This window comes from Centruroides vittatus, unplaced genomic scaffold (assembly GCF_030686945.1).
Source record: "Centruroides vittatus isolate TY-2023 unplaced genomic scaffold, ASM3068694v2 contig_1162, whole genome shotgun sequence".
Lineage (NCBI taxonomy): Eukaryota > Metazoa > Arthropoda > Arachnida > Scorpiones > Buthidae > Centruroides > Centruroides vittatus.
The window spans coordinates 353,190-377,211 of record NW_027120748.1 but is presented as its reverse complement, the minus strand read 5'-3'; the positions used below and the strand labels follow the sequence as shown (position 1 = coordinate 377,211).

The 24,022-nt window shown below is 29.7% G+C and overlaps 1 protein-coding gene across 1 annotated transcript; it reads right to left on the bottom strand.

The window, feature by feature from the left end:
• Positions 1–6,987: 6,987 nt before the first annotated feature.
• LOC136981043 (forkhead box protein C2-like) lies at positions 6,988–23,991 on the bottom strand. The gene is made up of 2 exons (XM_067277310.1): positions 22,421–23,991; positions 6,988–7,206 (listed from the first exon to the last, which is right to left on the bottom strand). Exon 1 carries the CDS (start codon positions 23,989–23,991, stop codon positions 22,699–22,701), a length of 1,293 nt encoding a protein of 430 aa, XP_067133411.1. The 3' UTR covers positions 6,988–7,206; positions 22,421–22,698.
• Between the last annotated feature and the right edge of the window lie 31 nt (positions 23,992–24,022).

The window sequence follows — 24,022 nt, the reverse complement described above, 5'->3', positions numbered from 1 at the left end:
CACTGTTATGACAACATTATAAGAGAACACACGTGCAAGATTATTAGCTACTGTTCTGTACAGTTCTCACGAGCTTTTATTACATCCCACGATTCGGAATTTATTTAAAGATACCGGGAATTTATATATAAAAATAATTATAATATTTGCCTGCTAAAAATTTGCCATTAATACAAATACTAACGCTGTAAAAATCAAAATTGTAAGCGAAACGCTTACAATTTCCGTCGCTTTAGAAACGCGCTATTATTGTGAAAACAAAATTAGCTTTGCATCTTATCTCTCCGTAAAGATATTCCAAATATAAATATTGGGTTTGCCAAGCTTTATCAAATCGAATCATGTGAATCATATACGATCTTATATTTTATAAACAAATTTTTTATGATTCTTATCGACAGATTATGTTTATCGGAAGATATTTAATAGCTTATAAAATTCAAAAATGATCTTAAAATTTAACCAATCTCGTTCCAATTACCTACATCTTGGTTTTACGTAGTGTAAAATTCATGTGAATACATTCAAATCCTTCCCTTATGTTCATAGGTATCGAGAGGATGGCATGTTAATTTATAAACCATTTAATAATTAACAAATTATTTATTTATTATTAATTAATCTTGAATATTCCGAAAGTAATTTTTAATATTTTACATTATTTATAAATGCAAATGTAAACCAATTTTGTTCGGAGCGGTTTAATTGTTCGACGTATGCACACAGTGAACACGGGTAAATTAATACAAACAAAATCCTCTTTTTAGATATGAAATCACATCGATAGCGGGATATATATAGAGAGATATTAGGGGAAAAAAACAATAAAAATTTCCTGTTGTAATACTTTATCAGTTAATTGTAAACAAATATGGAATGAGAATCTCCAGCCGTTTATATTCGGAACAAACTTTAGTAAGAGAAATTTACTTAAATTATTTAGGGAAATAATTTTTAAAGAAATAAAAAAATGTTTAAAAAAAAAGAGAAAATGAATGAAAAGTTTGATATAAATAAATGTGAAAAACATTTGAGTAGAAAAAAATACACGGATAATTCGATTTAACGCGTACAAGACGGGAAATGAAGCTGAAGATCATTTCCTTATCATAATGGATTATTTTTATACAAACCTACATCGGCTTGTGTTCCGAATAAACACTAACCTATTCTTATTTTAGTAGCGTTCCATTAATATATCATTAGTTATAAACTGTGAAGTAGTATTTACGCTAACAAAATAATATTGTTACATATAAACAAAATCCGACATATACAGTATTAATAAATAATAATGCCGCCAGATTTTAGTCGTGCTATAATATGGCTAATTAATAATAACGATATTATAAAATCCGGCATTTTTTAGTCCTTTAAGTTTAACACAAGATGGCGGCTTACCGCTTACCTTTAGTCCAAATTACTGAATATCTATAATTAATTAGCCATATTATAGCCCGATCGAAATTTGACAATATCGTTTGTTTATTAAAAAATATATTACTATATCAAATAAACACAATAGTAAAAATATTTCCTAACTTGTATAATAATTAAAGAAAACATTTTTTAATAATCTTAATTGTAATCGGAATCAAAGTCAACTGTATTTAAATATTATAAACTTACGATTATTAATGATAATATTTTGCTTTTAGAGTTATATAATTTGACAAAATCTAATTTAAAATCAAATAAATATGAATAAAAAAAAAACATTTAAAATTTATAAACAATATCAATTTAATGTCAATTGTTTACATTTAAAATTATTTAATATGAATAATATAAACTGAAAATGTTTAAATATCTTATGCCAAATTATTAAAATAAAATAAATCTTCATTTAATTTCGAAAATTTAAATAATAAGACATGAATAATTTTATTATTCGTGTCTCACTACACCGCTCTACGCTTCGGTATAATAGTCATATCTCAATATATCCTACTCTTACGTCACTATAGTATTATACGTTCGATATATTGTATAAATACTATACCCCATTCATACTTCATTATATTGAGTAATTAATTCATAACTTTACACGAATTAGCCGTAAAGGACTTTAAAAATTAATGAGAATTTTTAATTGTTTGATGGAAACAAAGCTTCGGTCAAAGATTTTGAATATATTTATTCGAATTTATCTTTTATATTTACTTTTTATTATTAAAGAAAAATATTTTGCAAGTAAAGTCATTCGTGCGTTTCTTGATTTATTTCTCTCGAATCAAATTGCTATAAAAAATGAAGCGAATAATTTAAAAATATTCTAGATTGATATTTACTTTGTTATTATTCATTTACTTACTGTTTACATAAATAATATACGATTTGTAATTGTGTCGTGTTACATTATCGCTTTAAAATTAAATAATCAAAATCTCAACTTTATAAATTAAATAATCTATATATACAGTATTTTTATAGAATTCAATTGACAAAATAATAACTTTAAATAAATAATGTAAACATTAATTTTTATACATAATTTCCAGATTTTTTATTGGATAATTAAGAGACTATCATCATTCTTTGTATCCTAATTAAATATGTGAAACATTATTCAAGGGAGAGACTGTTTAATTTATATTTTTTCCTTCCTATTTCCGAATCATAAATAATTTTATAAAATAAATTTTATACAAAAGAACAAATAACAAAAATAAATTCGGTTTTTAAATAAAATTGTTTAAATTCTATTCGCCAGATGGAGCCAAAGTTAAAATTCCGTTGAACGTATTTTACGCTTCAAGGTTAAAATTAAGAAAAATCGTTTAATGTCGCCCTCTAGTTTTAAAAAGATAAAACAATACAAATAATTACTGTATTATATTAAAATCAATTTTATTATTATTATTAATCTTAATTCGTTTAAAATAAAAATTATTTTAGAATATTAAGAATTTTATATACATCATAATTATATTTAGTTACTAAGATGAGATCTTATAATTTGAAAACAAAAAAAAAACAGCCGCTAGCCCGTTAAGATCTATATGGTGGGCTCACATAGGAAAAAATGTTCGATATACTAAAACAAGAATTAGCAGATGATGAATGAATTTCTTCTAGGATAGAATGACAATAATTCTGTTTTATTATAGAAAGATTGAAGAATTAGGAGACAGTAAAGCATTGTTCCTGCCTACAGACATTTCCAAGATGGCGAGCGCTTGTTTTTTCTGGAAAACAAAAACCTTAGTATACACATTGAGATAATAGTCCGCATTTTTTTTTTATCATCTCTTTTTTCCGACCGAGAGATCGAATTACGGATAATAAATCAATTTTTACAGCAGCCATTTAATGTTTAGCGTAGAGTGAGATGTTGTTATCACTGCAAAACAAGAAAATTGTAACCAACTCTTCTTCATAATTTTCTTTTCTAAGTAAAAAAAAAAAAAAAAAAAAAAAAAAGAATTGGAAGAAGAAAAGTTCTTCCCTACTTTGAGAATTATTCAAATGAAAGGATAAAAGATGGAAGCTTTTTTTACGCCGAAAAATAAACAAAATAAATCTGTTTAATATTCTGTAAGAGTATCTTTCTCACACGTGATCAGGCTTCTCAAATTTGCTTCGAATTTTGAAGTTTTTATTATAAACAATCAATAGAAAGAAATATCGAGATTAGGTAAAATATATAACTATTTTATAGTGGTATGAACGATTTATAAAGATTCGAATAAGCGAAAAAATTCAAATGAAAAAGGATCCGGGAAAATATAAAGTCAACATAAAATAGGTTTATAAGCTTACTACAGCGGAAGGTAACTTTTAGATCTCTTAGAATTTCATTAAATATTACCAAAATTCAAGCCAAGAAAACATTTATCATAGAGAAAAACGTTTCTTAACACCGATTCCATTTTAAGCATATTTTTATTAATTTGTATAGGCCTACTGTATATATATTATTCTGTTATTTTTCCAATTGTTTTCTCCTTGTTACGCTTTTAAATATTAAAGATAAATACGAGAAATTAACAGAATAAATGAAGGTAAGATCCTAGTACACGATTACACAATAGTAAGCTTCTTAATTAAAATGTCTCTAGCATATTGTTAGGTTTTTCTATAATTTTAAGATATATTTTTTTGATTTTTTAACAAATTGCAATCATTAAAAACTTTCCAATTTGTAAAAAAAAAATAATAATATAATTTACTCAAAATGTTATTTTAAACTATATACTATAGTAAAATACTATATTGATTGATTATATTTAAGCTATCAAGTTTCTTTCTATAATATAAATCGATGTATAAATAAACACAAGTTCTTCTGTTATGTATTTATTATTCATTCGTGAATTCATTATATTATTTATTTTTTTATTATTTTATTTTTAAATCGGTGTCTCCATCTGTTGTATTAAAGATGAAATTTATTTTAAAGCAGTTAAGTATCGAATGCAAAATATTATACTCAAAAATAAAATATATATTTATTTTAATTAATTATTTTGATACATGTCTAGTTTAGATGAGTTTATCAATTGATTTTACCGACGTTTCCATATATTTATATAGTATGGAAATATTGATCGGCTACTATTAAATTTGCTAGCACGTTTCAATTGTCTATAATGGGGGTGTCTGCAGAATATTTTCCTGGGAGGAAAACTTGGTGACAAATAATTACATTAATAAATTATTATTTAATTTGTAGATATTTTTACTCGATTCCAAGAGGGAAGTGTCCCGTTTTCCCTCCTGAAACACTCTTCCGCCTCTTAATACAATATTTTGCTATTTAAATATCTCAATTAATTTCTTTAACGTGTCGAATCTCTACATTAATTTTTAATTCGTTTTCTTTAAATAAACCCATATTTAAATCTGAAAACAGTAGGCCTATTCGTCATATATTCTGCTTGGCTCATTATTACAAGACTAAGCATCACGCGAATTTTTAGAACATTTTATATAAAATACAGTATATAAATAGTTTATAACATCAAGGTTTAAAAAAGCGTAATTCATTTCATTAGGCCTGTACAAGGAGCCTGTAAAATTCGTAAAGAGGGGGGCCTATGCCAGTAACCGAATATAACAGGTTTATGTGAATATTAACCCATACTTAATGAGTATTTTTCGGATACATTACAGAATTTGTACTAATTCCGATAGGCCTACGAGTGAAAAGTTTTTTCGGGTTTTTTTTTTTTCCATAAATCTGGACGACTTTCGAGAAACGAATTATATATTTTAAACGGTTGATAAATCTGTTACTGTTTTAATTAAAATAAATAAATGATTAGATTCATTAAGAATAAAAATAATCATTTGAAAGTATTGGATCAATTAGCAGGGTTTAAGATGGCAGATAAGGAACGAAGTGGAAAAATCTTTGGAAAGTTTGAGAGTAAGCAGGCAGCGATCAGATTTTCACAGCGTGGGGCTGTCACCGAGAAATCCCAAAAAAGGTAATTTGGGGCCTATTGGCATTTAGATATAATGTTACTTCATTACAAAGACTTTACTTTTGTTTCCAGTCGAGTAGGGAAGACTTACGATGTTATAATTTCTCTTAGGTATGTCTCCGTGCCATATGGACAATATCCTTTCTGTCACCCTCAGCTTCTTGTTATACATCTTATTACACTACTTAAATTTTGTTTATTAATACATAAATTTGATATTAATCGCTATAAACGTTACGGCTTCAAACAGAGAATATAAATTTCATCGAGTGCCAAATTTTCTCGCGCTTTACGTAACCATTACGCAACTTTACAATCTACACAAGGGGGGAAAAATAAATAAATAAACTTAACACTTTAAAAAAATAAATTTATAATATTTTAAAGTGTTATTCTATTTTATTTTTATTTTTTTATTCGATAAAAGCGAAATTTTCGGGTAAATTGGCGTAGAATATTATTAATCTGTCCAAACAAACAAGAAGGGAATTGTGCAAAGTACGCACCAGATGGCGACAGATGACTGTGGCACATGCAATTAGCTAAGCGTTAATAAGGTTTAAAGGTTGTCACCTAATTAAATTTCGCATGTGTTACAGGGGATCGACTAATTATCATCTTTAATTAACAGTTTTAATTAAAGTTTCCCAAGGCGCGCTCACACGCACGCGGATGCATTGACATCTTCAGAGAAATTCTTTTTTAAAGGGGATTAACCACGTAATGAAGTTTTAAACCGCAAAAAGTCTTTAATTGAAATTCTTAAAATTAATTTTACTAATTTATTTTTGGCTCGAAGAGATTAATTTCTTAAGAGTTGAAAAATACTTAAATTTATTTTTCCCCCTTTAATATCTAATTGGAGATGTTTGTGTTGCCCGAAACTTTTAAAGAATTAATATTTTTAATAAAAAAAGAGCGGCTATTAATAAAATTAATTCTTTTTTTTACATTCTTTTTAAATTAATATTAAGTATTATTTTTTATCCAGATTAATTTCATACGGAAACTGTTTTTTTTTTTTTTTATGATTTCTTTCCATAGAAACGTAGTTAAACTGGACTTTTCGGTGTAGATTTTCGTATAATTTAACTCTTCTAGTACGATTTTAATAGCATAGTTTAGAGTAAAACTTGTTTAATGGCGAAAAATAAAGCGTTTTATAGAGTAATTTATGTCTAGAATCGTCTCGAAATTTGTAGAAAATGTAGAGCCTCTTACAAGAGGATGGAAGAGTTTTTCTCTCTCTAGAAACAGCTCGATGATGGAGTGAGGCAATTCGCTAACATATCTACGCGTAATACCTCCTGTCTTCGCTGGAATTCTGTGACGAGGCGGGAGACCTAAAGTAACAAGCCATAACAAATCGTCTACGAGGTTGTTTTCTCGGGATCTTGTCCAAACGACGTGCCAAGAAATCTTAGATTTCCTCCCTCCCTTCTTCGTTTTTTTCTACGCGCGAATGGTTAAAACATTCATAACTTTCTTTTTTTCCTGTTTAAATATTCGTTAATTCTCACAAGTGTATCATAAAATTAAAACCAAAGGGCATACCAGATTGAAATATATGATATTTTTTATTTCCAATAATGATACTACACAGAACATTTTACATTAATGATGTGGTAGTAGTTAACACGTCACTGGCACAAAGACACGAAATTTACGGCATTTTAAAGCTAATTTTGTTTGAAAAATAATTGGAATGGCAAAAATTTTCTTGGAAAGTCTACAATATGTCCAAACGTCGTCTAATTCTCCAGATGTCTTTATAACACTGAAAAGGAGAAGAAACAAAGGAATTAGTTATAATACATTGTATATAGGTTAGTAATACTATTAAAAATTTAGTATGTGTATAACAGAATAACGTCAGTAGACAGTGAAATACGATTGCATTCACATAGTCATCCGTCATTTCTGTCCAGAATGTCGCATTGGAGCTCCCGTACAGTCAGCACATCTGGTGTCAGTGATAGATCTCTTGCACGGTGCTGGATTATGTCATTCCATTACAAACCCGAGTAAATAACTTTATATACTGTTGCAAACCATGTTTTAACATCGTCGTAATTCAAAATGGAAACATTAGCTACCGTTCTAGTCTCTCGATTTAGCTTAAACCAGTCTCGTACTCATATAAATCAATTTCTAAATAATAATTATAATACAGGAAAACAAGATGGCGTCTCGGGCAGTTGTTTATGCCAATGAGTTTGTTTTTTAATTCGATTTATTTTTTATAATGAATATATATATGTATATATATAAGTTATTTGATAAATGCCTAAGACGAGATTAGTTTTCTAACTTTAGACCGGGCTGGAGCTCGTGACAAATTGACTTTTTCTGTCTGTCCTGGGGCGTCGACGAAATACTCTGTCACTTCATCTTCGGCATTTACTGTAAACTTCAAAATCGGTTTACTGTACAACTTTTAACTATGGAGGCTTCTTTTTTTATATATTTTGTAAGGAGTATCTCGGTAAAATTCTACAATCTGTGTGGCCTAATATAAAGGAGGCTAAACTGTATTAATTTGTACATTTTTTAATACTTCCAATCTAAAAAAAAGAGGAGGGGTGTATAGAAAAGCCTGTAAGATTATAGATTTTTAAGAATTCTCTAAAAAACTGTCAGATTTTCGGGCATTTTAAAGACGTGACTAGCGATTGGGGGAGTGATTTCTGCATTTAAAAGTTAAGCGGAATTAAAGTAATATGTCTGAAAGAAAGAAAAATTAAATCTGATTAGAATTATTTATATTTTAAGAATCCGAAAAAATTGGGTGTGTTTAAAGTGGAAGTAATTTACGATTACAGCGGTTTTAAACAGCTTTACTCATTGTTTCCTACACGAAATTCTCCAACAAGCAATTAAAAGAGGCAACAGATGTTTCAGACCACTAAATAGCTTGCTTAGCCGAAAACAAGAAACGACGATTGGACTCAGCTACAAACATTAAAAAGTTATATATAGTTAGTTATGAGTAAGTCGTAAACACCTTGAATATCAAGCGAGTTTCCAACTATTTTTAATTGTTTCTCTTATAAACGAAAAATGACCTTGCTTTTTGGCAAAAATGATGTTAGAACGTCAGAAATTTCCTCTCCCGGGTCTTACCCCAAAATAGTCGAATATACAAGCGAGACACAGGTGAAGTGGACATTTATAGATTGGCATGCTTTACCCCCTTACTCACGACGTGGCTAAGTTAAACCACTCACAATGTTAGCAGGAAGTAGTAAACTTGTCGACAGACACAGAAACAATAGCTTTTTCTACTGTCACCGACTAACAATTACAATCTGCATTCAATTTATCACGTCCTTTCTCGATAATGATCCTTTCCAGAAACGTTTTCTCCAATTCTAAAGAAAGAATTTCTGTTAAGTTAATGAACGTTTGTAGACTTTTTCTCTTTTTAAATAAATAAAAAAAAACATTCTAAATATTATTTTATTCGTAATTTATCATCGTGTACCGACACAAAAAGACGAGACCTTTCCCGAAAGCCATAAAGAAATATGAATAGAAATCAATTGAAGATTTTTCTTTTAAAAAAAACCTTTAAATATGTATAATTTTTTAATAAAAGATTAAATTTTTGAGACCTCTCTGCGTCTGGGCCAAATGCCCCACTGAAGAGCCTAATCTTTTAGAAATATAATTTATTTTTCTGCAATTTTCTTTACTTTTTATAATATAAATTATTAAAAAAAAAGTAAAGAAATCTTCTATAATTTAAATGTAATAATTAATCACTTAATTAATTTTAATAGACATTTTATAATTAAAATTGCGACATTTCTAGTATATTTGTTTAAAATTTTATTTTAAGAATTTACATTATTTTAATAATAATCATTACGTTTCGAGTTTATTAACTTTATATTTATCTTTAAAACTTTTAATTACTGTAAATTAACTTTAAAATTCTCTTTAATTTCATTATTACAGCTGAATTCAATACTCATTAAGAATATTAGAAAGTTAATTAGGTTAATTAAACTCCTAATCAGACTTATCATTATAATGATTTTCCCTTATAGATTAATTATAGGGACTTTATAAATTATTCATAGATTAGGATAAATTATTATAAAGAAAATTTGCTTTTTAATTAAGAAAAATTTCGTATTAAATTCTGTAGATGATAAGAAGGGGGGCTATCTTCTTACGTGGATTCCCCCAAATGGGGTTTGGGGTAGGACAAGGTGAGCGTCAGCTTGACGTTAGTTCACAGCTAGTTAAGATAACAGCACGAACGACATGACAAATTTACCGGAGCGTGTTAACACCACATTTCTCGCTTCTGATCTTTATGACAAAGATTTTCTGAAAGATTTAGCACCCCTCGTTTCCAAGATGGAGATTTTGGCTTAGCGTTATACACGGGAATTAAGAGAGGACGACTTTTTAATTTTCTTCGGTTTCCCTACCTTTGAACCCACTATTTATAGATAAGAGGGAATATCTTAAATGTAAAGAAGGAAGTTAAAGTAAAAAGCTAGGATTTACAAACGAGAAAAGTTGATGGCCGATCCATCATATGGTATTTTAAAGCGCCTTTTCCTTTTGGTAGTTCAGATCGATGCTGGTGTCAAAGGTCGGCCACGTGCATGCCACACTTCACACAATTGACGTGTTTTTTTAGACACCTCCGTTAGAGGGCGTATTGTCAGACAAGGACTTTTATTCATATGAATCTACCAATAGGCTGCACCTTAACGAAGTGGACGACTTGTCACCAGTCCGCTAGAGCTAAGCCCATAATTGATAACTACTGAGTAAGACGTTGCAACCACTGCTGACAGATGACGTCACGCTGCAGGGATGTGGTATCTGGTCACGTGACGGTTCAGACCACTCCCTTATCGGCGAACAAGGAACACTTGTCAGACTTCCATTGCATTATCGCGCGGATTGCAGCGGAAGGACCCAAAAAAGTTTGCCTTATAATCCGCAATTTCTTTCAAGAAAGATTGCCAAATTTTAGTGAATTTGATAGAAATATATATTTAAAAAATAATAAAAATAATAAAGTAAGTTGCAAAATACATTTCAAAAAGTTAGGAAAAGTAAATAAACAGCGAGGTAAAAGATAAATTATAATTACGATAAACTTTTGGAAGTTACAAAATTTTCTGCAGTTTGTTGTAATGTTTCTGGTTGCATAAACATGTGTACTGCTAGTCTGAAAATTCACTTAACTTTAATGTAAACAATATTCATTAAAATATTACATGCAACAATAATTAATTAAAATTGTCACCCAGCTTTGCTGTAAAATAATAATGTCTCCAGGAAGAGACGTAACTACAGGGGTTAAGCTAACTCCTACAAAGTTTTAAAATTAATTTTTCTATTTGAAAATATAGAAAATTTAATATCATTTCGATCTATAAATTAATTACAATAATTTAATAAGATTATAAGAGATAAAAATAGCTAAAAATCAATTAACTTTAATGCATTTTTTTTCTTAACTTTAAATAAATGCAGTTTTAGTATAAAAAGAAGAATGTTTATAAGGTAAAAACGTTTTAAAATATTCAATAAAAACGAATATAATGCGATATTATCTTTAGATATTTATAATTCAGAGAAGGAGCTATTTACATAAAATGATTTATATCTTAAAGATTAAAAATGCCATTGTTCAACAAGTTGTTTGTACTTAGTTTTAGTATATTTTTTTGTTTATGGAATATGCAGATTTTAAAAATTGTTTATAGAAAAGATTTAAAATGAATTACTTGTTTCCATTTATCAAGAAAACAAAATATTTTCCTTTCGATATACATCAAATAAAAGCACTTAAACAGATGTAAGCAAGATATTTTGATCCTTACTTTTATTTTAAAACTATTAAATCGTAGAGTAAGGTAAAGGATTAAGAGATTTCGTTCATTTTTATTAAAATTCCCTTTAAAATTTACGCCAATTTTAAAGATAATATTGTATTAATTATTTAAAAAATAAACAACAACACTAATTAAAGAGTCAGAAATTAAGTTAAAAATTCAATTTCTTAGAATTAATTAAAAAGTTTCTACGCTTCCGATACTTGTTTTAATTATTTCTATAATACAATAATCGGGAATAAAGCTTGATGAATTAAAAATTCATTAAGCTTTTTAATTAAAAGTATTAAAGGTTTTAGTAGAAAATCTACAAGGCCTAATGATTTTTGAATGTGTTAAACACAGCTCATAAAAGTCCCGTTTTCTAGACTTTTAGAGCGAATTTAATAAATAAAATAAATATACAGTTTTATAAATGTTTAAATTAATAAAATTTTAATTGTTTTTGCTTCGGGCATAAAAATTTTAGGCTCGGAAGTGTTCAACTAACGAGTGAATTTCGGATCAGACCTACCGAACATACTGGGAAAGTCGGTAGAAGATCTTATATACGGTAGATGTAACTCAGTAGTTGGTCTTTTAAACATTAAATTGTTTCAAATTTCACACTAGAAGCGTAAAGAAACGATAGATGCGATTGGAAATTGACAGTTAGACCGGGTGTCAATTTTCCATCCACTCCGAATTTCTATTGTGTATGGGTTTAACGAAGATTTAGCGGGGCCACAACCGAGTTATTGTATCAGTTATTGAACCCAAAGCAAACATGGGACCCAGTCTCCACTTGACCACAAGGGTTTGCTCCCAACAGCCCTTTTGTGCAGCAGGTGTGAGATCTTTTTTCCACGCAGCTTTTTTAACTCGAACAATTTACAATAGAGGAGTGGTCAGGAATGTTAATGCTAAAGAAGGGCCTCGATTTAAAGCTACCAACCGTCTGAATGACGTTTCCCACATAATTTGTGTATAAAAAGGAAATTTAGAATGACAATATGATTAGCCGTGTTTGGTAGTTTTGGATTAACTCTATAGAGAATTGCATGTGATACAAACTACCTTTCTTATATATCTGTTGTTGACAGGAAATTGGGGGTCTTACTTACATTAAGGTAGGCCTTGTTTCGCTAGAAACGGAGAAATCACTCCCGTGTTATTCACCTACCCTTTTGAAGGCTCAGTGTTGAGCCTTTTAAGTTTTCTTTGAATAAAATGAATAGCTCTGTTCCCTTTCGGAAATGGGTGTTCTGTCTCGTCATAAAATAATTCTGTTTAAATTCTGAATAAACTCGAGTCAATATTTTATCGATAAATCTTGATTTTTTCAAAAATTTATAAAGATGCACGGCCTAATAGAGCCATGAACACAGACAATTGAGAAAACTGCAAATTTTATACGTTAATGGGTTTACTATCACATTTTAAAATATTACGGAGGTTATTTAATGTTATAGATATATTTTCTATTCTAGAATCGACTTAATAATCATTTCTATCAATCTAATTTCTTAAAATGTGTCTATACTTTCCTCCCATAGCGCAGTGGTGGATGCTATCAAAAGGTTAGGAGCGTAGCCTAAAATCTAAGGTTTATCAAATGAAAACTGGAAGAATATTTACCAGACCTTTCTCGCATATTTAGCAATATATAATTCAGCCAATACCACACAAATTACCATAAAATTTGATAAAATTATCATTAGACTGTAGTATACCTCTATAACAAGGCCGGATTCATTCCAGAATATGGAAGAGAATTATATTATTTTTATTAATGTAAAAACAATAAAGAGAAGTTAATTTAGTTCTAGAAGCTATAATTTAATTATATTTAATTTTTATTTTAGCATATGTTTAATTTAGAAGTTAGAAATTCGTTACTTTCTAGCAAAGAACCTGAGTACTTTGCGACACTTCTACTGAACGTTTCATATATTTTTTTAATATTTTATAATATGTTTTATGTATAAGGTATAAAATTTCTATTTATTAATCAATTATAAGCTGTTAATAATAATAATATACAGACAAATCATATCAGAAGTTAAAACAAAATCCGAGTTTAAGTGTACTTTAAAATTACTGTTGGAGCTTATTTACGTCGTAAACTTTTAAAAAAATCTTCTAAATTAATTTTTAAATATTAAACATTAAAATGTAATAGAAATTTTTGGCTTTTAATTATTCTAAATATACATTCAAACTTGCTAACAACGGCCACTGACGGGAACGTAGAAAATGACTATTGTTCGGAGGTGGCCGTTGTAAGAAGGTTACTGTGTTAAAATATCTTAATCCTGTACTTTAATTATGTTAAATATCGGTGAAATAGTTTATATATAAATGATCATTTATACGAAAATATTAGCAATTAGTGATTTAAATTTAAATGAAAACCAGTTTACTTACAATACTAAAACTAAAATAAAGATAAAATGTCATCATAAATTTCATAATAAAATGTAAGTTTTTTAAAAATATTTAATTTATTAGATATAACTAGTCCATTAAATAGAGTTTGATTCAAAAATGTGAATACAATTCAATTCAAATCGCTAGTATTCTCTCTATTTTATTATGCTTCGAGTCATAATATATTTATTAATTTTTTTATAAATGTATATTAATTTATGCTTTAAATAAAAATAAAAGTGAAAATTTAACATTCTTTAATAATAAGTAGAGAAAAATGAAGACAAGAGAAAAGGATGGAGAAAGATGCAATCCGAGATGAGGAAAGGAAAAAGGCTCTGGCTTAAGACGAGGAAAGGATAAAAGACATGGTATAACATGAGGAAATGGAAAAGATGTCATTTGAAATGAGGAAAAATCAAGAAAAATATGAAATATTTTACCTAATCGAGTAACTTTCTGTTAAAGTCACGACATTAAAACATTGAAAATTTTGATTATAAAGAAACATTCCAAATAATAATGAAAAAGTAATTAATGTAAGCTTTTATATTTATTATAAATTAACGAAAATTAAAATTTAAAATTTTTAAATCCTATAATCTCATTTTGTTACTATAATAAAGAAATTATTATACAGTAAAACCTGTGTGTAAACCGGAATCGCGGGTTAGCGGATTCTTTCCGTTTGGGCGGGTTTCCGTTTCATTCAGGTTGCATTCTAGACAGGTTTTTACTGTAATTTTAATTTATAATAATAATAATTTAATTAAGTTATTGGAAAGTTTAGCGTAGAGCTTCATTGACTTTATATTCAATGTATAAGATGAAAAATATTTTGATAAGAAAAATTGTTATGAAATTATCCATTGAAGCGATTATAATTTATAGGCCTCGACTAAAGAGAAAGTACTGTGTAGAATGATTTAAATCGTAAATATTTAAATATTTATGAGGACATAAATAAATAAGAGTTTGTAAATAATTAATATAAAAGGACGGAGAGTTAGTGAACGAGGGGAGGGGGGTGCGAATTTGTGTATAGAAGTAAATGGATAAAATATGGTACTTCACCAATACATAAAGTAAATAAATATTAAACATTTGGAACGAGAAGAGACGAAAAGCAGACCGAAATCAATGGAAATTTTGATAAGAAGATTGGAAAAAATTAAGGGAAAAAAGTAATTTCTGTAATCAAATCTGTTTACACGTCAGAATTTAGTCCGTCTGTTAACATCACAACCTTCCGAAAAAGTCATAAACCAAGGTCTTAAAACAGGCCGCTGTCATCATTTCTTCCGACCTAGGCAGCAGCTGGGCCTTTCGTCAAATGCTACTTTCCCAAGACCATTGTCTGTTCTTTGAGGAAAATCGCGCTTAAGACTATTGATAAGTATTTGGTGGCGTTCAAAATAGGTTGGCATCTCCCGGAACACCTTCTATATATAGGTTTTTGGGTTAAAACTCCGTCCCTCTTCTACGGTTAATGTTAACGCATCCGAAAGTTTAAACTATGTGGAAAGCTGCAAATCTGTTCATAAGACTTCATTGACATAAAATAAGATAGGGGTGCCCATTATGGCTTATCGAGTTTGGATTGTTCCAAAGCCTATATAGAGTTATGACCTAAAGCCTAAGTGTAGGCTTGGAATAGTCCAAACTTGGCCGGCCATAATGGACTTCCCTACCTTATTTTAATATTGTTATAACCTCGTAAACTAAATAAACAATAATATAATTATTAAAACCCGATTTACTCGATGTATTGAATGATATCGGCCTATACGAATAGGCCTACTCTTTGTTTTCCTACACTTAAATTCTACGAAATAGACATCTATAAAATATTATTATATAAATATTTAAATTGCTAGGATGAAATATAGAGTATTCATAGTTTATTCATTATCTTTTCACATAAGAAAAGTGAGATTTCCGATTATCTGTTCTATGTTTAATTCATCGAAACCTAGAATAAAGTGCATTTACATTAAAGTACTGGACGTTTTTAGCAATTTAAATTCGAAAATTATAATCTATAATACCGAATAAAGTTAATATACTTATAGAAGAATCAAATCATATCTGTATTGTTTTAAATTGCCTAATTTTAAACCTGATAAAGCAATAGTTTCAATTCGAAGTTTAAGGTCAATTGAGAACGATTCTGCTCAGGAAAACAGATTCTAAGAGGCAAATCTTTAAAAAAACCTTGTTGATTAATCATATTTTTGATTAGGAGAGAAATATTTTCGAATTTCCTCGTTGTATCTCAGCTTGTTTTCTCGTTTTCTTGTTTCTGTTGCTACCTGTTTACTCAAAATTTGCTTATCTGTTCATCTCTTTCTTTGAATCGCTTTGTTTTCGTTTAGTTCTAAATGGCGAATTCAGCTCGTTATTCGGAATTACTATATTTATTTGGTGCATTATACATTAAGTTCTTCACCTCTTAACTTCTTTGTTTTCTTCCTTCTTTAAACTCTTTTCTTCGAATTGCGTTTAATTTATCTCCTGCCAAATGACTTATTTTCAAAAATTAAAAGAATAATTATCCTATTTCTATCATTTCTACGTGATTTTCAGTAACCAAACGTTGTTTTAAGCAATATAATTTCTCTATAGCTTCGAATAGAAGTAAACAATACGTTTCTGGTTTAAGGAGATTTAATATGCTTCTAACATTAAAAAAAACCTTGTAAATTTACACGTAAAGACACGATAACTAAGGCCTACGCATAACGATGCCCGTTAACAGTAAAAAATTCGAATTTATTACGTTTAAATAGCATTTTTTTTTAAGTTTAAAAGTCGCTATTTTGGCAGGAGATCAAAACCAAGCGTTTATATGGTCCTAGAGAAAACTCATATTTCTAATCTGTAGTCGGACTCGTTAATCAAATTTAAAAAAAGCTTAGTGGCATCTGGAAAGAGACGATGGCTTTCCTTTAACAATATTGAAGCATTAACTTCCTTAAGATGCTTTACTTATCTACCTTCAGCAAGGCTTTTGTTGAGCGCCAAATGCTTAATCTCCTTTCTATATTTAGAAGCAGTCATAATCCTCCAGCTTTTTATCACTATTTATATTTTAAAAAAGTCGTAGTTTGTCCCAAATTTAAAAAGAAAATAACAATTTTTGCTTACAATCTTCTAAAGCTCTTCAATCTACACTCTGTTAAGAGAGAATTATTACTTATCGCCAAATCCCAATATTAAATAAAGATTTCCAGTTTGGATATTTTAATAAAACAAATTTCAAATTTAAGTATATCTAAGAGCATCTACGGGCCTGTAGATTTTAATATTTTAACATTTTATAGTTTATTTTTAAGGGATAAGGAGAAAGATTTTGTCCATCGAGAAGCGCTTCTTAATTCTAAAGCGTACTTGTGGAGGATGATGTCATATTCCTCCAGTCTTCAGGAATAAAATCTAAGCTAAAAAATCATTTTAAACAACAAATTCAATCGAATTGTAATTATATTCTTGTTTATAAATAAACAGTTCTTTATGGCACGCTTTAATCTTTCTTCATTTTGATTGTACTTTTGCAGCATCCTCCCAGAACAAGTCCATGTTACTCCACTGTTAAACTTGAATATAATTGTATAGGATTTTTATTTTAAACAGTTGAATCGTTGGCAGGACATCAAGATATATTAATTTCTACTAAATCTTAAGATCTAAACTATAAACAGAACTTTTCCGTTTATAGTTTAGAACAGTTACGCGTTTGACTTGGTGTTATTTTCTCTGTTTTCTTCCAATTTTGGCTCCATTGTTCGCATCGAGACAAAAGAACGAATGTATTTTCGTGTAGGAAGACAGAATCGATGTCGATTTCTCAAGAGTTTCAAATTAAATTCTTCAAAATAACTGTTAAAAAAGAAAAAGAAAGGGGGGGAAAAAGCTAGGATAATCCATAATAGATTGATAAGTGCAACTATTATGAGAAATAAAGAATTTTGTAATAGGATCGGACGGAATGAAATGCAGATCGACAAGTCAAAGTGTTACAAATTGGTTGTTTGCCTTATATCGAGTTACAACTAATGTGAATGACATCATCACGTGTCGTTGTTCTGTTTGATAAGATGGATTGCGTTTGGCCCAGTTTAAATAAGAAAAGTTGACACGTTGATATTTTATAATTAAGACTTAAATTGTACGCAATCTGATTCTTTATGATTTATTTTACGTTACACCAAAGAAAAACTATATAAATTTCCATAGCAAACTGCTTGTTTGCTGGTCCCATTTCTTATCCTAATAACAATAAGGATATGACGAAAATTCAGTGTTAAATTATGATATATTAACCAATGAAATTTAATAATCCAAAGACTTTTAAAATTTCTCAACTTATATATTTAAAAAAATTAACATTTCTAATTATGTTTACGAGAAGTCATACTTGCCCATTTACATTAATACGATATAAAAATGTAAATAATAACCCAGAGATGGCTTATGAAAGAGAAGAAACTTCGTATTTTCGTAAGATATTATTGCATATATTTAGATTCTACTCGTAGAATATTGCTATATTCTTTATTATAAGAGGCCGAGGAAACTAAGTTTAGGCCTGTGAAAAGTAATAAAAAATAAAACAGTTCTTGTAAAACTGTATTACGATTTTTGCTCTTGATGTTTTTAGATTAAGAAGAAAGATTAGGGCAGATGGGAATTCTTATAGATAGACGATATTCTATAAAGGGAACTTATGTTTATCAGTATGTCTGGTAAGGAAATTCTATTCTATTTATTTTATGTCAGTTGAGGGAACCGTGTTTACTTTTTCATTCGCACATTAATCGGTTGGGACAGTATACATTGAATTCGCAGTGTTCTAACCTCAAAAACACGTTGATATTCTTTATAAAAGGATTAATAACATCGTAAACATGTTTAAAAATATGTTTAAAAAAAAGTCATTTTTAATAAAATATATAAAAATTTATCCCAAAAAAACCTGTCTTAAGCTTGTTGAAACAAATGGGTTTTCACCTTAAAAACATGTTTAAATTCGTTTAAAAAATGGTTTAATAACATTGTAAACTTATACTAAAGCGTATGAAAAAGTTATTTTTAATAAAATCTGTAAAAATTATCATAATCTTGTTGAAAGGAGTCGGTTTTCATACCGAATCACTAGGAAATTTATGATATTTCTATAATAAATTTAAAAAAATTGAAAGCAGTGTGTGTTTTACGGTTTCGAATGCGATAAAGTTAAATTTATTTAGTAATAAATTTAAGAAAAATGATTGAATGATTCTTTATTAATGCAAAATTATCGAAAGCGGAACGTAAACAATGGTACAAGGACATCCAGATGTTCCGGAATCCTCCATGTTGGAGAATATGGTTGGCAGAATGTCTTGTTTATAATAGTATAACTTACTACCGATGGGATAATAAAATTTGTAAATTTCTTTTTTATAAAACTATACCCTTTGCTCTTGATACTTACGCAGCAGTTTTCGAACGAGTTATGTTTCTGGGAACATCTGTTAAGACATCCTCTGTAATACGGGAAATACTGTTTTAGATAAGGAAAACATTGTTTAAATTAACGCTATGCTTGAATGGTTCTTCCGGTTACCCCATGTAAGCCTTCTAATAATAATTAATAGAAAAGGGGGTTAAAAGCTTCTTCGTACAGCGTGTATATTGTAAAAATCCCCCTCTAAGTATCTAAAAATTAGCATTGACACTTCGGAAGTTGCAAGTAATACGTAATTTTAATAATTTGCGTTTAAAAGATAATGTTTAAAGATGTATTTTATCTATTTGTCTTTAAAAATAAACAAGAAATTATATGATCGATGATCCGAAATGATGAGAAACACACTCGTAGCATCTACGATACTATGAAGTTCTTAATTAAAAAGTACTAAGAAACTACGATTTCGATGGGGTAGGCCTATGAAAACAAAGAAAATTTCACAAATTATAAATAGAATTTTAATTAAATAGACGTTATTTTAAAATTTAATTAGATTATTAAGAAAATCGAATTTTAAAATAAAATTTTTGTAGCATTTCTTACAGTAGGAATGAACGGATCGTCGGGTTAAATCTAATTTTGACAAGAAAACTGTAGCGTATAATTAGATAATTAATCGTATAATCAGATTAAAGTATTTTTTAAGAATGTAATTAAATTATTCACGATTAATAGAAAAAAAAAATCTAGTTGGAAATGGTAAAAATTTAGGAAGAAAATCAGGCCATGGATGGCGTTAGAAAGATTCGCAAGATCAACACTACGCAAGCAGCATTTCCAAAACACGAAATCCTCCTTAAGAAGAATCTTGTTGCACTTGAAAGTACATCCTAAATCCTAAGATTTATCTAAGGATCAACCTTCCTACAAGTTAGGAAGTCTTCTTTACCTTCTATGATCTTTTCCTGTAAAATCTCCAGAGAGAAACGATTTTGCTAAGCGCAGATCCGGATAATCAAACACCAAGATTCTCAAGAAAAGAGGGATAATATTGATTCGATAACATGGAAACCCAAGCTATTAATAGCCTCTTCAACGAATAGACGAATTCATCATTCGATTAAGATTATTACAAATCACAGAATTCGTCGGAAGTTCGAAAAATGTATTTTAGAAATGGCGTAAACCGCCTTCTAAGAAACCTTAAAATTAACATCTGTGCGTCATTTTACACGGATACAGTAAGTTTAACGATACGTAACGGCTCTTACGACACTTAAATAATCATGGAAATCCATTTTTAGCTGCCTTTTTTATTCGTATTTTCTAATCCCAAACAGCTTCATTGCCTAATAATTATGGTGGGCCGACATATTTGTTTCCATAGTTCGTAGATAGAATTCGATAGCGTCTTTAAATAGATTGATTGAAAAGAAAATACAGAATGGTTTATTTAGAAGCTGTTTTATTTGTTTAAAATGTAAAGAAACTGCTTTATTTTATTAATCTGGATGATAAGACCCTACCCCAGTCAGATTTATATACCGGAAACTTTCATTACTGACCTTTATAAAACGGACTTTTATGGAGAAAACTACCTTCTGTACTTATTTCCCCTATTTAAATACGTATAATTAACCTTATAAATTAGAAGGGAGAAAAAACGAGAATTAGAAATGAGTAATCTGTCAAACGTAATCAACTTTAGCAATGGGTAGAGAGGATCACAAGTTAGTAATTTGCTATTTCTAAGTTTGATGCGATGATATTCTTGGGAATGGCATTCTTAAAATAGAATTTCTCGTTTTTTTGGATGCGTACAAAAAAAGTATTCATCATTTAATTAAGTTTGAAAAATGCGACGTTTAATTTTGAAGAAAATAAAACGAGAAATTATATATTTTTTTTAAAAATTAATAACTAATTTAGCCTTGAATTATTTAAATTTTAAACATTTTTACTTCAGATTTTCGCAAAAATAAGCGCTTAAATATTCGTTTGAGTGTAGGCCTTAAGTCTAAATCAATTTAAGCACACGCGAGTAGTGTATTAATTAAACAATTAAATTTCAGCAGAAGAAATGCGAGTAAAATGAATTCTTGCTTTAATTGCCAGATTTTCAAGCGAAGAAATGGGCGAATAGATATGCAACTGAAGCTAAAAGTTGATAAAAATTAATCTTAGATGATGTACACGGCTTCCATCATCATATTTAACCAACTACAAGAGATGATTAAGAAAGGTAGAAGTAAATTATTTATTAAAATCGATCAGAATTCTTAATAGAAGTTGTGTAGTTGTGCAAACATTGTTGATTGCTGATCAAATATTTGACAATGGTCTGATGTAGTAAAGCCGATCCAAACGGTTATTTAACTTTTAAGTTATCACATCCAAAGTCGATTAGCACGTTTCTGATTACAGACAACGTATCACATTCCAATAAACTGATGCTGTAATATTATCTTAGTTTACGAACGTTAAAATAAGAAACAGGATAGTATGAATGCACTCTTACGAATTCTTAACCTATATTAACCAACAGAATTCATCGCATTACTAGGCTATTATAAGCTATAATTTAATACAATTGATATTCTACACCAGTCGTTTTGTTGTACCTGCCATTGTTTACATTTATTATACTGTATCTGGTTATTTAAATTGCGAGGAATCGAACGAAATGGCCGAGAAACTCTTCAATTGTTTCTGTTTTTCGTAACCAATCACCTTACATAATCTATGTTTATATCGTTAATTCTCTCGCTATTTATATAGGTTTTTAAAATTATAAATATTTGAAAGTTGTTAAATACTTTTATTTAATTTTAAAGTTCGGTACGGGAGGGATTTAATTGGTTATTTTGATATTAGAAGCTCGTACATGAAACGTATGATTATTGCTTTGTGTATGTGGAACTGTTAAGCGTACACACGTTATGAAAACGAGTATAATTAGACTAGATGACAGCTGGTATTCGGTTATTGTCTTAATTTTTCCGAGTTGAGGTTACATGTTAATGTATTGGTCAAGCCTTAGTCTAATTTAACTACATGCAGTCAAGGGTAAAAGGTATAAGAATGCACAATTAGTTGATATAACAAAGTACTCCTATTTACATTCATAACTTTTTATTATGGTTGTTATTATTATGATGTTATCCCAGCTCATGCATACAAATCCTACCGAGACCTACTACAATTTCCATTTTAAAACTGTGTAGAATAGATTTAAACTAACAGGACACATAAAATTTACTTACATAATAAATTTAAGATCGTCTCTCTCACATCCATCATCTTGATTGTCCATACATGTCTATCCTTATTTTTTATGTATAATTATTACACGATACATCAACTTAGATGATTATTCTTTTCACAAGAAACATCGAAGAACTGTTTCCTCAAATTCAGTTTATTTTGTTCAGCTACAGGAACAAAGTGGAATCAAAGGCAAAATAAGGCATTGTTAATGAATTAAATTAAACAAAAATGGCCACCGAAGGAGCCCAAGAGACGTCTCTAGGGGAATGAAGCTTTAATATCTATTTGAATCGTAAGCATAGTATGAAGTTTGTGCCCTATAAGTATCGCTTCCCATCTGACAACTGGAGGTGACTGTTACTGCCGAGGAAGGTGAGATCAAACGTTGAGACTCGAACATTTCTCTGATGCACGGAAAAACGTTATCTGTGTTCAGGTTTCCGTTACTTTCCTGGGGAAGAGCGTACCAGGATTGTCTATTGTTATACTGTTGACCCAGAACGGCATTAGCAAGACATGTTTGGTTGTCCGTCTGTCTCTCTCCACCGTATAGACAGTTAATATCGAGTGGCGATGAAGAACAGGAAGATAAAGGACTAGAACAAGCAGGTAGGTTACAGGTATACATACCATTGCCCGGTCGTACGTAAGAGCTTCCACATACACTGTCGTTGATGACACCCAAAGCGGGCGAGTCCGGTCTAGTAGACACTAACGTATCTACTGTGAAATTAGTAATGGTTGCCGGTTCTAAATTAGTATCATTTATAGGTGTGGAGAGTATTGAATTAGTTGTAGTAGTCGAGAGAAGGTTGGGTGCTAAAGAAGCGGCCGCCGGACTTGTCTTGCATTCGTATTTGCAGTCAGTAGTCGACACTTGCATGCAAGGTGCTAAAGTAGGAGGATCACTGGGTTCTAGTTTTGTAACCACGCTGCAAGGTGTATGGGAGGTTCCATTTGTTTTAACAAAAACCTTTTCCTTTCTTTGGCAAGATTTGACGTTATCCGATCCTTCTTTCTTCTTGTTTTCGTCTTCCTTATCTCGATTGGTATCCTTTTTCTTAAATCTCCTCCTCCTACGTAAATAGCTTCCATTGTCGAACATATTAAGACTATCGGGATCCAGAGCCCAATAACTACCTTTACCTGGCTTTTTATCGTCCCTTGGCACCTTCACAAAACACTCGTTTAGGCTGAGATTGTGACGTATCGAATTTTGCCAACCTTGCTTATTTTCACGATAGAATGGAAATCTATCCATAATAAACTGATAAATGCCATTTAAGGTGATTTTCTTATCCGGAGCATTCTGTATAGCCATAGCGATAAGTGCTATATAACTATAAGGTGGCTTTACCATGTCTTTAGCAGGAGGTTGAGATCCCTGAGCTGGTAGAGCGTTGTAAGGTGGTCCGCAGGGCGACGGTCTGACAATTCGGTTGTTGTGGCCATACTGGTTATAAGCCTGACTATACGCAGGTAATACGTTATTCGTACTATTCATGCCAACCGCCGAATATCCCGTGTATCTGTAGTAATTTTGATGATCTCCGTAAAGAGGATGCATCTCGAACCGCTCGTTTAACTCTCAACTATAC